Source organism: Ranitomeya variabilis, chromosome 2 (assembly GCF_051348905.1).
Source record: "Ranitomeya variabilis isolate aRanVar5 chromosome 2, aRanVar5.hap1, whole genome shotgun sequence".
Lineage (NCBI taxonomy): Eukaryota > Metazoa > Chordata > Amphibia > Anura > Dendrobatidae > Ranitomeya > Ranitomeya variabilis.
Genome location: NC_135233.1, coordinates 16,331,331 through 16,346,322, shown reverse-complemented (window position 1 = coordinate 16,346,322; position 14,992 = coordinate 16,331,331). Strand labels below are relative to the sequence as shown.

Sequence of the window (14,992 nt, the reverse complement as noted above, 5' to 3'; positions counted from 1 at the left end):
GAAGCCTCCTCCATTGCGGTCGGATAGTAAGGGCTTTATCGGCCAGGGCTGCCGCTCTATCCACAGTGCACGGCGTGCGCTCCCGGACCCATTCCCGTACCTCTGCGGGGCACTTGGCAAGAAATTGTTCTATAAGGAACGCCTGTATAACATCTTCCACAGTAAAGGCGTTTTCTGCTTCCAGCCATCTCCGACATGCCTGGGACATCTTATGTGCATACATCCTAAACGATCCCCCCGTAGTGCATGGGAGGTCTCGGAACTTGGCCCTATATGAGTCTGGGGTGATAGCATGGTAATCCAGGATAGTCTGCTTTACAATGTCATAATCCCAATTCCGCTGTGAGCCAATGGTTCGGTAAGCCTCCGCCAGGCTACCGTTCAGGAGTCCCACTAACAAACGCATCCAGCCAGAGTGGGGCACCTCCATCACAGCACACTGCTGCTCAAAGTCCTTGAAGAACCCCTCCACATCTCCGGAAGCCTCATCAAATGGCTTAAACTCTGTCCTGGTGATCCGTACAGGCTCCCTGATCGTTGGGTTTACATTCCACATTGCGTTGAACCCTCTTTCAAGCTCCATTGCTTCTTGTCTCCGCTGTGCCTGGCGGGCAGCCTCCCCCTTGTACTCCTGAGAGATGCCTGGGCCCAGAACCGCCATCTCTTGGTACCACACCTCCCGCTGGCTTTTTGGGGTGGGGGTCCTCGTCTCCAGCGCTCGTCCTTCAGACATATGGGGGAAGGTGGTCGGGCTGGCACTCACCAGTAGGTCAATTAGGCCTCTTTAGTCAGTCCCTGGTATTTCAGGCCCAGGTCTCTGGCTCTCTCCTGTAAACTGGATACAGTCCAATTTCTGTACTCGCTCTGTGTGTGGTTCTCCATTAGGTTACGCTCTGTTGATCCCACTGCTTGCCACCAGTTGTCACAGGTTCCTTCGCCAGTATCACACAAGCAACAGAGCGAGAGTATAGTGAACAATCCTAAGACCTTTATTTAGGCAAAAGTACGAAAGGTCCATATACGATCCACCACACAAAGGATAAAATAGTCCAGAACATGAATGCAGTTCAGTAACAGGTTAAAAGTCCAACAATCCAGCACAGAGGATAGCCGTACATATACTCTTCTTTCTCTCTGACATGCTGTGAACACATCATCATTCCACATAGGACTGATCTGTGTCTCACTTCCCTGATATTTAAGCCTCCCTCCTCAGTCACAGGTCAGGAGGGGGAAGGTCTCAGGGGCTTTGTTTCAACAAGCTAGGTCAATATGTCATTAGCATACAATACATTGCTGTGGGGACTGATTTCAGATGGCAGCAACAGCCATTCATTAATTAGCAAATAACTCCTACAAGAGAACACCATGAAAATAAATAGAAATACACACAAAAATGATGCCCACATAACATATCACACCATCACAGACGGGTTGTGTCCGCCACCTAGTTTTCTACTAATCCCATGTCCTCTATACGTTCACAGACGCCCGCGGATCACCTGTGGAGACTGACATGTAGCGCATCTCTCCAGACCGCAGCACGTCTATTTCTCTTGCAGAGATGCGAGTCTGCTGCAGCAATGAATCCGTACAATGTATTGGATGCGGTGAATCCGCGCTGTTCAGTGATCAGAGGAGTCACCGGTGTTCAGTAGCCGGCAGTGGACATACACTGCGTCCAGAGCGTCTGCACATAGTGAGATGGGAATATCGTTGTAATCGAATGTGACCGTCATTTACTCTGCGCTATCAGAGCGTCGCCTTCACTCCCGGTGCATCACAGTCCGTGCGGCTCTACTGTACATTGTGGGCTTATTTCCTCCCAGCAGCTGCTTGCAGTCACTGAATGGAAACGTTTCTCTTTAAATCTAAGGGATAAAACCTGCACAGACTGATACTTTTAATGGTTGAGGGTTTTGTTACAGTTGTATGGGTTTCCACCATTCTCTTGTCATACTGGTTCCGTACATGAGCATGAACCGATCATTTCCAACTGCTTGTGTCCCGGACCCTGAGATCGGCCGACACTCGCAGACATTGTAATAGGAGATGCAGAATTATTCGGCAAGTTGTATTTTGATCACATGATACTTGTTATACATGTTGTCCTACTCCAAGCTGTTCAGGCTGAGAGTCAACTGCCAATTAAGTAAATCAGGTGATGGGCATCTCTGTAATGAGGAGGGGTGTTGTCTAATGACATCACCTATATAAGGTGTGCTTCATTATTAGGGAACTTCCTTTCCTTTGGCAAAATGGGTCAGAAGAGAGATTTGACGGCTCTGAAAAGTCCACAATTGTGAGATGTCTTGCAGAGGGATGCAGCAGTCTGGAAATTGCCAAACGTTTGAAGCGTGATCACCGAACAATCAAGCGTTTCATGGCAAATAGCCAACAGGGTCACAAGAAGCGTTTTGGGCAAAAATGGCGCAAAGTATCTGCCCATGAATTGAGGAAAATCAAGCGTGAAGCTGCCAAGATGCCATTTGCCACCAGTTTTGCCATATTTCAGAGCTGCAACGTTACTGGAGTAACAAAAAGCACAAGGTGTGCGATACTCAGGGACATGGCCAAGGAAAGGAAGGCTGAAAAACGACCACCTGTGACCAAGAAACATAAGATAAAACGTCAAGACTGGGCCAAGAAATACCTTAAGACTGACTTTTCAAAGGTTTTATGGACGGATGAAATGAGAGTGACTCTTGATGGGCCAGATGGATGAGCCAGAGGCTGGATCAGTAAAGGGCAGAGAGCTCCACTCTGACTCAGACGCCAGCAAGGTGGAGGTGGGGGACTGGTATGGGCTGGTACCATCAAAGATGAACTTGTGGGACCTTTTCGGGTTGAGGATGGAGTGAATCTCAACTCCCAGACCTACTGCCAGTTTCTGGAAGACTTCTTCAAGCAGTGTTACAGGAAGAAGTCGGAATCGTTCAAGAAAAACCTGATTTTCATGCAGGACAATGCTCCATCACATGCCTCCAACTACTCCACAGCGTGGATGGCCAGTAAAGGTCTCCAAGAAGAACAAATAATGACATGGCCCCCTTGTTCACCTGATCTGAACCCCATAGAGAACCTGTGGTCCCTCATAAAATGTGAGATCTACAGGGAGGGAAAACAGTCCACCTCTCGGAGCAGTGTCTGGAGGCTGTGGTGGCCGCTGCACGCAATGTTGGTCGTAAACAGATCAAGCAACTGACAGAATCTATGGATGGAGGCTGCTGAGTGTCGTCAGAAAGAAAGGGGGCTATATTGGTCACTCATTTTTTGTGGTTTTGTTTTTGCATGTCAGAAATGTTTATTTCTACATTTTGTGCAGTGATATTGGTTTACCTGGTGAAAATAAACAAGTGAGATGGGAATATATTTGGTTTTTATTAAGTTTCCTAATAATTCTGCACAGTAATAGTTCCCTGCCCAAACAGATATCCTCCTAAGATAGCCAAATCTAAAAAAAAAACACTCCAACTTCCAAAAATATTAAGCTTTGATATTTATGAGTCTTTTGGGTTGATTGAGAACATAGTTGTTGATCAATAATAAAAATAATCCTCTAAAATACAACTTGCCTAATAATTCTGCACGCAGTGTAGTGCCCGGCCGGGACCTTCCTCCCATAGAGCTCCATGTCGATGCTCAGCGCGCGCTTCCATCCATACCTCTCAATAGTTTCTGAAAAATGAACTTCAAATAGTCGAAACCTAAAACGATTTGCCCCAAGTATCCCTGCGGGGGTGCAGACCAGGAGTGCGGTGACCACTGTGCGAATATTGGGAATCCAGTGTGACCAACGATTGGGAGTGTAGTGACGCTTCAATGCTGCTCCCAAAACCCCACTCAGAAAGTGCCCGCTTGTGGGCGGAGTTAGTGTAAACCCCACCCCCGCTCAGCAGGGAATATGCAAATTAGCTGACATTTGTTTCTGAGAAGTCAGGAAGGTCCATGAGGTTTGGGAGAGTTGTCAGCGCCCACAATAATCGCATAATTTTCCTTCTCCAGACACCAAAAAGGTCCAAGCCCACGATCCCAGCAGGGGGCAATTCTGGATGGAGTGTCCCTCGAAGGCCATACAAGAGGATCACTAGCCGTGCCGCTGGGGCCATTTTCTGATTATTGTGCGCTTTATTTCCATTTCTGGGCAGGGATCAGTCCGGCCGCCGCTCGCCCCTGGGAGGTTTATTTCTGTCACAAGTGGCGCTTTGTCTGCCCCGTTATTCTGGTCTCGCTGACCGCTGGCGTCCGGGCAGATAATTATACGAGACTGGAAGACTCACAAAGTAGAAACTTCCATGAGTGATGCCTTCTTCTTATTCTCCTGCCTCGGCCGTTCTTAAAAATATTTCCCTAAATTTTAAGAAAAGCCAAAAGAGAAGAGGCAGAACCCCAAAAGTAACACCCAGCTCGCTCCTGTGCTGCCGTACGGGAAAGTGTTAGATGCGACGAACGTGGATGAGACCATCGCTCCGCAAGCAGATGTTATCTCCTCTTGTAAATTCCCCACAGTCACCACTAGGGGCCGCTCACTGCAGATGCGTTTATACAGCTCCCATTGACTTCAAAGCTGCACAGTTCTGTATGCAAGGAGCTCCACCTAGTGGCGACACCGGCATCTTCCAGAATTTATACAGCTCCCATTGACTTCAAAAGGAGTTCCATAATAGTTGTGCTGACAGCCCCCAGTGAGGCACCACGCAGCCTTCCCAGCAGTGACTCCAGGCTTCTCCACCTAGTAATGACTGCTGGAAGCTCCTCTCACAGGTAGCAGAAGACCCTACGACCCCCCGAGCACCACAATGTGCAGTGGTTAATATTCGCCGGATCCTCCGCTGTTTGCAGCGCTGACAATACGCAGAGTCCGGGCTGCGCCTGTTTTGCTCTGTGGTTTTTGGATTTCTCCAGCTCAGAAAATTTAATGTTTATTTGTCTTTTTATGGAGTCACATTCCAGTGGAAAAAGATGCCCTGAGATAGGGCCAGGACGAGGAAAATGAAGCCCAGCTGGTCAGAGGGGCCCTGCAGCCAGAACGAGCTATTTATATGCGTGGTCTGCAGGACCGTGGAAGTCATAGATGTGGGGTCAGTACTACAGAGAAGGAGGGCGCCGGGCCTAGGTAAGGGAGGCAGCCAGAGGATCAAGGCTCCCGAATAACCAGAAATAATAGGCACTGAGGGTACTAGGGCCCCCGAAAACTAAAGAAAAAGATAATATACAGACATATCAATCAGAATAATCTTAAGATTTTCCTCCACCACCACTAGAGGGAGCTCACAACAAATACATGATAAGATCCTGTCTGCAGCCACCATTAGGTGTACAGATCTATGAAATTGATGTATAAATGTATTTGTTGTGAGCTCCCCCTAGTGGTGACTGCAGACAGGATCTTATCATGTATCTCTGTATACAGGGAGCTCCCCCTAGTGGTGGCTGCAGACAGGATCTTATCATGTATCTCTGTATACAGGGAGCTCCCCCTAGTGGTGGCTGCAGACAGGATCTTATCATGTATCTCTGTATACAGGGAGCTCCCCCTAGTGGTGGCTGCAGACAGGATCTTATCATGTATCTCTGTATACAGGGAGCTCCCCCTAGTGGTGGCTGCAGACAGGATCTTATCATGTATCTCTGTATACAGGGAGCTCCCCCTAGTGGTGGCTGCAGACAGGATCTTATCATGTATCTCTGTATACAGGGAGCTCCCCCTAGTGGTGGCTGCAGACAGGATCTTATCATGTATCTCTGTATACAGGGAGCTCCCCCTAGTGGTGACTGCAGACAGGATCTTATCATGTATCTCTGTATACAGGGAGCTCCCCCTAGTGGTGGCTGCAGACAGGATCTTATCATGTATCTCTGTATACAGGGAGCTCCCCCTAGTGGTGGCTGCAGACAGCATCTTATCATGTATCTCTGTATACAGGGAGCTCCCCCTAGTGGTGACTGCAGACAGGATCTTATCATGTATCTCTGTATACAGGGAGCTCCCCCTAGTGGTGGCTGCAGACAGGATCTTATCATGTATCTCTGTATACAGGGAGCTCCCCCTAGTGGTGACTGCAGACAGGATCTTATCATGTATCTCTGTATACAGGGAGCTCCCCCTAGTGGTGGCTGCAGACAGGATCTTATCATGTATCTCTGTATACAGGGAGCTCCCCCTAGTGGAGGCTGCAGACAGGGTCTTATCATGTATCTCTGTATACAGGGAGCTCCCCCTACTGGTGACTGCAGACAGGATCTTATCATGTATCTCTGTATACAGGGAGCTCCCCCTAGTGGTGACTGCAGACAGGATCTTATCATGTATCTCTGTATACAGGGAGCTCCCCCTAGTGGTGGCTGCAGACAGGATCTTATCATGTATCTCTGTATACAGGGAGCTCCCCCTAGTGGTGGCTGCAGACAGGATCTTATCATGTATCTCTGTATACAGGGAGCTCCCCCTAGTGGTGGCTGCAGACAGGATCTTATCATGTATCTCTGTATACAGGGAGCTCCCCCTAGTGGTGGCTGCAGACAGGATCTTATCATGTATCTCTGTATACAGGGAGCTCCCCCTAGTGGTGACTGCAGACAGAATCTTATCATATATCTCTGTATACAGGGAGCTCCCCCTAGTGGTGACTGCAGACAGGATCTTATCATGTATCTCTGTATACAGGGAGCTCCACCTAGTGGTGACTGCAGACAGGATCTTATCATGTATCTCTGTATACAGGGAGCTCCCCCTAGTGGTGACTGCAGACAGGATCTTATCATGTATCTCTGTATACAGGGAGCTCCCCCTAGTGGTGGCTGCAGACAGGATCTTATCATGTAGCTCTGTATACAGGGAGCTCCCCCTAGTGGTGGCTGCAGACAGGATCTTATCATGTATCTCTGTATACAGGGAGCTCCCCCTAGTGGTGACTGCAGACAGGATCGTATCATGTATCTCTGTATACAGGGAGCTCCCCCTAGTGGTGACTGCAGACAGGATCGTATCATGTATCTCTGTATACAGGGAGCTCCCCCTAGTGGTGGTTGCAGACAGGATCTTATCATGTATCTCTGTATACAGGGAGCTCCCCCTAGTGGTGGCTGCAGACAGGATCTTATCATGTCTCTCTGTATACAGAGAGCTCCCCCTAGTGGTGGCTGCAGACAGGATGTTATGTATCTCTGTATACAGGGAGCTCCCCCTAGTGGTGGCTGCAGACAGGATCTTATCATGTATCTCTGTATACAGGGAGCTCCCCCTAGTGGTGGCTGTAGACAGAATCTTATCATGTATCTCTGTATACAGGGAGCTCCCCCTAGTGGTGACTGCAGACAGGATCTTATCATGTATCTCTGTATACAGGGAGCTCCCCCTAGTGGTGACTGTAGACAGGATCTTATCATGTATCTCTGTATACAGGGAGCTCCCCCTAGTGGCGTCTGCAGACAGGATGTTATGTATCTCTGTATACAGGGAGCTCCCCCTAGTGGTGGCTGCAGACAGGATGTTATGTATCTCTGTATACAGGGAGCTCCCCCTAGTGGTGGCTGCAGACAGGATGTTATGTATCTCTGTATACAGGGAGCTCCCCCTAGTGGTGACTGCAGACAGGATCTTATCAGGTATCTCTGTATACAGGGAGCTCCCCCTAGTGGTGACTGCAGACAGGATCGTATCATGTATCTCTGTATACAGGGAGCTCCCCCTAGTGGTGGCTGCAGACAGGATCTTATCATGTATCTCTGTATACAGGGAGCTCCCCCTATTGGTGACTGCAGACAGGATCGTATCATGTATCTCTGTATACAGGGAGCTCCCCCTAGTGGTGGCTGCAGACAGGATCTTATCATGTATCTCTGTATACAGGGAGCTCCCCCTATTGGTGGCTGCAGACAGGATCTTATCATGTATCTCTGTATACAGGGAGCTCCCCCTAGTGGTGGCTGCAGACAGGATGTTATGTATCTCTGTATACAGGGAGCTCCCCCTAGTGGTGACTGCAGACAGGATCTTATCATGTATCTCTGTATACAGGGAGCTCCCCCTAGTGGTGACTGTAGACAGGATCTTATCATGTATCTCTGTATACAGGGAGCTCCCCGTAGTGGTGGCTGCAGACAGGATCTTATCATGTATCTCTGTATACAGGGAGCTCCCCCTAGTGGCGTCTGCAGACAGGATGTTATGTATCTCTGTATACAGGGAGCTCCCCCTAGTGGTGACTGCAGACAGAATCTTATCATGTATCTCTGTATACAGGGAGCTCCCCCTAGTGGTGGCTGCAGACAGGATGTTATGTATCTCTGTATACAGGGAGCTCCCCCTAGTGGTGGCTGCAGACAGGATGTTATGTATCTCTGTATACAGGGAGCTCCCCCTAGTGGTGGCTGCAGACAGGATGTTATGTATCTCTGTATACAGGGAGCTCCCCCTAGTGGTGACTGCAGACAGGATCTTATCATGTATCTCTGTATACAGGGAGCTCCCCCTAGTGGTGGCTGCAGACAGGATCTTATCATGTATCTCTGTATACAGGGAGCTCCCCCTAGTGGTGGCTGCAGACAGGATCTTATCATGTATCTCTGTATACAGGGAGCTCCCCCTAGTGGTGGCTGCAGACAGGATCTTATCATGTATCTCTGTATACAGGGAGCTCCCCCTAGTGGTGGCTGCAGACAGGATCTTATCATGTATCTCTGTATACAGGGAGCTCCCCCTAGTGGTGGCTGCAGACAGAATCTTATCATGTATCTCTGTATACAGGGAGCTCCCCCTAGTGGTGGCTGCAGACAGGATCTTATCATGTATCTCTGTATACAGGGAGCTCCCCCTAGTGGTGACTGCAGACTGGATCTTATCATGTATCTCTGTATACAGGGAGCTCCCCCTAGTGGTGGCTGCAGACAGTATCTTATCATGTATCTCTGTATACAGGGAGCTCCCCCTAGTGGTGACTGCAGAGAATTTTATCATATGTATCTGTATATAAGAGCTTCCATTTGTCCCTCTGTATTTGAATGATTCTCTGACCTCTAGAAAGATGAAATTAATCAGACTCGTAGACAAAGAAAGGAAATTATATATTCATAGTTTATTTTTCTCTAGTAAGACAGTATATTCTAATAAAAGGTGCAGTTAAAGGTACACTACAAATTTAATTTAAGTCATTTTATATTTTTAACTGACCCAACAGCACACATTGCTCCCACAACAAAAAAAAAAAAAAAGGAGCATCTCCTGGCCGGAGATGAGATGTCGTCGTGTATAATGTACATGGAGAGTACTGGACCTTTGCTGCACCATAGCGCCCTCTACAGTTACGAACGTACATTAGGAAATACAATGTTACAAAAATATACAGGATATTAACACCTCTCCCTTTATATTAATACTGACGAGTTCTCCATATGCTGTTTTTCTCGGGGGAAAGATTTGGCTAAAAGCCATAAAAAGTGCAAACTTGTTACAACTTTTGCAACGTTGTTATTGGGATTTTGATCCTGGCCACGAAGCCCAGAAGTCTGCGATTCCCTCTTCGCCCACCTAGACCCCCATCCTCTATGATTCTGGGACTGTGATTCTATGATTTAGATGGATGTTGGGGTGTTTTGTCAGCGACGTTGTGCTGCGCTCAGTGTCGGCCATGTCCGTGCCTTTCTCCTGCGCGGTCGTGTGGATCTGGTCGTACAGACTGTAATGATGGGGGTTTGGTACGTGCATCGCCACATTACGGTTATCGGTGTTACATACATAAAAGTCTCATTATATTAGACGTCTTAATTCAAGTTAATAACATATAGTGATCGAAGAGCGGCAGAGTCCAGCTCTGAAACACTCTGTGCTGCTGGGGCCCCGCTTCCTTCTACTATGTAACTTCCCTGCTTGCAACAATCAACTCTTCATTTTTTTCCATCAGGTTTAACCTTGTCCTCACCAACAGCATCATATAAGCGGCAGGTGCCTCATATGCTCCTGAAATACTCTGTGCTACGGGGGTCCCTGTAAATAACTCCTGAAACGTAGCCCCCCACTTGTTCCCTTATCCTTGTCCTTGCCTACAATATAGACGGTCCGTGCGTTTCTCCTCTAACACTTTGTGCTGTTTGGGCTCTTGACCCCTTTTTCTATTTCGTCCTTCTCACGGTTCTCCTGTAACACTCTGTGCTGCTGGGCGACTCATCTTCTCCTATACGTCTCCCTAAGTCTATGACCCTCCACAAGATCATCATTCTCTTCTGCTTAAATACTTTGTGCTGCTGCCTCTTTTACTATGTAACCCTCAGCCTGGGCTTTGTCTCCGTCCTATTTCTCCTCCTGAAATACTCTGTGCTGCTAAACAGAAGTTATTTTATTAGATCGCATCAATGTGCAATGCAGTTAGTTACAAAAAAAAAAAAACAAGTTCCTTGTTAAGTTTCTTGCACATTTGTTCAGGTCCTCAGTTTGCAGCAATGATCAGCGTCATGACGGATAAGCGGCTCATAAGATGGAGCTTTACCTATTCACTTCGCACGACCATTATTCTGGGGTCATCACTGCTCCAAAACATGAGGATCCGTCCCCCGACATCACGCGGACAGTCTACATCTACGTCCATCATCATCATCACTTACTCTCCGCCATTCACCGCAGCAGGGAAATCGGAGTAAGATCCCTGCCGCCGCCCGCGCCCCAACCTAAGAATGCCCCCAGATTGTGCTCTCATGTCTGTTCAATCAGATGTAAAAAAAAATAATAATAATAATAAAAACTTCCGCAATTTAATGAACGTTTCAACTCCTCCCCAAGATCTCTGCTTGCTGCCAGTGAATCAGAGCATTCTTCCTCACCGTCATGGGCAGATATCCCGCTCACACTTTTTATACTACGATTTCCCGATCCAGCTGCACTTGATACATTGTTTGGCGCTGAAATGTCCAACTTTTTTTTTTTGCTAAAGGTTCCTGTTGGAAATGTTACATTGGGGCTCATGAGCTTCACGTTCTGCCATTGCCTCTGACTAGGAATACCACAAGGCGCGTTCCCTTTTAATAAATTTGGAGCAAATCTCCTACTTTCTACTTGACTCAGAGCAGAGTAAACATGACCGTTCTTGAAAGTTTTTGAGAGCATGAAGAGATGTAAGAAAATGCTGAGAAATGGCAGGCCGAGGCCTACAAAAGTTGTAAAACTTCAACTTTTATATTATATATATATATATATATATATTTTCCCATCAGTAATGTAAGGCTGGAGGGTCCGTCTGCCCCATCACGGCCCATACTTGGTCCGCTCTGTCTCTGCTGTTCTGTATCTTCTCGCCTTATGAGTTATTTATTTATCAAACTTCTTGTTGGATTCTACATTGTCTCAAATCTCCTCCTAATGGGGGGGTCAGTTGGGGGTCATCTGCTTTTGTTTTTTCAGTACAGAACTGTAAACTTTTACTAACTGCAAGAAGTCGGAAACCCAAACCCCATCACCTGCAACATTACAGAAAGTAACTATCCCACAAATGTGTGGAATCTTGTGGAGCTCTCTTGGAATATTTCTTGTGGCATCTAAATGCAATCGGGGGGCACGGTTATGGGCAATCGGGGTCTGATCAGAAGGCAAATGTGACCGCAGGTACCATCGACCCTACAGAAATCTCTGCTCCGCAATGTTCAGCGCGGAGCTCCCTGTGCAGAGCTCCTGCCTCCGCACGGCTTATCCCGCTCATGATGCTTTCTAGAAGAAGCACCAGAATATCGTTTGCGGCTCCAAATATTTTCCGTCATCTGTCACTTTCCCTTTTACATATTGAAAACCCAATTACAAAAAAAAGAAAGTTACATCAATACCAGTCAACATATATATATTATTGCCACAGACGATACCAGGACCCACGTCCCCCAGGGTAAGTGCTTCGCTTCCACAGAAGTGACTTCAGTCGTGGGGCCCGGTTCTATCACTGATCCATGAGGGATGAGTAGGACGTAATAAGAAAATGTAGGTAAAATTGTGGGATGCGTTAATGATCAAACCTTCTCCACCAGACCAATGACCAGAGTTAGGATCAATGCATGTGCAAGTTGCTCACTGACCCAAACACTACACCGTCCCACCTGAAGACGGTAACCAGAGACCCAAGTCATCAATCAGACCAAGGTTCTGTATAATCTCTTGCCACTGGCTCCTATTCTCACCAATGGTCCATCACGTCTCCAAAAGAATTCCATTCACTTAAGACTTTTAGGTTGGGACACAGATTTTACAAGTATATCCAAGTCTACGACCACCATAGAGAACATCTGAAAGTTCTGTGCTGCCTCGCGAGAAGGTCAAGAAACTAATTACTGATTGGGGTTCTGGTCCCAAAATATCTGCAAGGTTTGTTCTTTTTCTTGCCACATATTTTCCAAGATGTTTCCATGGATGTGTCTCCTTCTAACCGATGGCTTATGGCGATGTCTCCAAAAGACCCAAAACAGCGAGCTTTATGTAAAGGTGACACCACCAGTGGTTCCAGACTTCAAGCAGACAAGAGCTTTAAGGAAAACGTAGGGATACTACACAGATGTTTTGCATCCAACCACTGCCTTCTTGGCCCAACTTCTTGAACACCAACTTGAGGTCAAAGAAAGTCTACGGTGATGTCCTAGATGCTAAATCCTGTGACTTGTGTCCCTGTGGTATCATGTGCTATGAGACAACCCATGCGTCCGTTCCAGGATACATTCCAAGTCTTGGCCGTGATAACGTTCGCTTCCAGAATCTGATGATGCATATTTTTTTGTTCCCTTTTTTCCTATTTTTTTGTTACAAAACCTTTGTGCTTTTGATGAGGCAGCTGAGATTTTTCATAGTTTGCCCTTTGTGTAACAGCGTCCTCGAAGCCAATACTAACCGTGGCAACACATCAAAAAGGTAAAAAGTGCACAACATGTTGCAATTGTACAAGGGTTTTTTTTTTTAGATTTTGGAGATGGTCCTGGAATTACAAGGAGAAGGTTTGTGCAAGGTCCGGTGGTGGGGAGGTGGAGGTGGACTTATTAAATACCCACTGATACTATTACTTGCAGCTGGGACTTTACAGTTACATTTAAAAAGAAAATGTAAAAAAAAAAGTTACATTTTTGCTTCAGATTCCAAACCTGGAATTTGCTATTTACATCTGTTATTGGCATCTCCCATGGACGGGTGAAATGTTTTTTTTAAGAGCTTAAAGCCTTAGGATAGATACTGTACAAAATACCGATAATTCCGAAGGTTTCGACAGTGCAAAAAAATTAAGATATTTGGCACTTGTAAAGCGTGACTGCAGCACGTGACCCCGGACACAGGGTGCGCTCTCCGGCAGGTCTTGTAGACATGGACCTGGTCCATTCCGGTTCTCCCCTGAGGCACTTCAAAAAGTGGGACCCTCAAGCTCTGGCGCGATGATCTCAGTCACTCAGAGGGCAGTTTCTGCTGACCTTGAGTCCTCCACACACCACAGTCCTCCACCGCTAGGTCTCCAACGTCTGGTTCCTAATAATTTAGCTTGGTCACTGCCCTTTCCCTACTGGGGTCCAAAAGTTGGTTCCCAGAACGTTTCCGGTTTCTCTTAAGTTTGGATATGTCCTTATCAAAGACTTCTCCTGATCGTAATGCAGACACAAGATCGTCAAACTCGCCTCCTTCCTCCGATATACTTCCGGCTTTGGCTTTCTTAAGTCGCCGCTCCTTCTCGCGTTGATCCTTGAGCTAAAAACAAAAGAAAGAAAAGAAATTATAGAATAATAATAATAATAATTGTATTTATATAGCGCCAACATATTCCGCAGCGCTTTACAACTTATAGAGGGGACTTGTACAGACAATAGACATTACAGCATAACAGAAATCACAGTTCAAAATAGATACCAGGAGGAATGAGGGCCCTGCTCGCGAGCTTGCAAACTATGAGGAAAAGGGGAGACACGAGAGGTGGATGGTAACAATTGCTTTAGTTATTCGGACCAGCCATAGTGTAAGGCTCGGGTGTTCATGTAAAGCTGCATGAACCAGTTAACAGCCTAAGTATGTAGCAGTACAGACACAGAGGCTATTAACTGCATAAAGTGTATGAGAACACGATGCAAGGAACCTGATTATTTGTATTTTTTTTTTAATGGGCCACACAAGGATAGTTAGGTTAATGCGTTGAGGCGGTAGGCCAGTCTGAACAAATGAGTTTTTAGGGCACACTTAAAACTGTGGGGATTGGGGATTAATCGTATTAACCTAGGTAGTGCATTCCAAAGAATCGGCGCAGCACGTGTAAAGTCTTGGAGACGGGAGTGGGAGGTTCTGATTATTGAGGATGCTAACCTGAGGTCATTAGCAGAGCGGAGGGCACGGGTAGGGTGGTAGACTGAGACCAGAGAGGAGATGTAGGGTGGTGCTGAGCCATGGAGTGCTTTGTGGATGAGGGTAGTAGTTTTGTACTGGATTCTGGAGTGGATGGGTAGCCAGTGTAATGACTGGCACAGGGTAGAGGCATCGGTGTAACGGTTGGTGAGGAATATAATCCTGGCAGCAGCATTCAGGACAGATTGGAGCGGGGAGAGTTTGGTAAGAGGGAGGCCGATTAGTAGAGAGTTACAATAGTCCAGACGAGAATGAATAAGTGAGACAGTAAGAGTTTTTGCAGAGTCGAAAGTAAGAAAAGGGCGAATTCTAGAAATATTTTTGAGATGCAGATAAGAAGAGCGAGCCAGTGATGGGATGTGGGGGGTGAATGAAAGCTCGGAACCAAGGATGACCCCAAGGCAGCGGGCATGTTGCTTTGGAGTAATGGAGGAACCACACACGGAGATGGCAATGTCAGGCAAAGGTAGGTTAGTAGAGGGAGAGAACATGAGGAGGTTAGTTTTTGACAGGTTCAGTTTCAGATAGAGGGAGGACATGATGTTAGAGACAGCGGGAAGACAATCACTGGTGTTTTCTAAGAAGGTCGGAGTGAAAGCAGGAGAAGAGGTGTATAATTGGGTGTCATCAGCATAGAGATGGTACTGGAAACCA

The 14,992-nt window shown here is 46.9% G+C and overlaps 1 protein-coding gene across 6 annotated transcripts in view; it reads right to left on the bottom strand.

The window, feature by feature from the left end:
* Positions 1-9,058: 9,058 nt before the first annotated feature.
* Positions 9,059-14,992, bottom strand: part of DAAM2 (dishevelled associated activator of morphogenesis 2) — a 281,131-nt gene continuing 275,197 nt past the window's right edge. For all 6 annotated transcript variants that reach the window (XM_077282013.1, XM_077282018.1, XM_077282017.1 and 3 more), the window contains one exon: positions 9,059-13,693. In XM_077282013.1, coding sequence (XP_077138128.1) covers positions 13,478-13,693 — 216 coding nt within the window. In that variant the 3' untranslated portion in view covers positions 9,059-13,477. The remainder of the gene's footprint in view (positions 13,694-14,992) is intronic.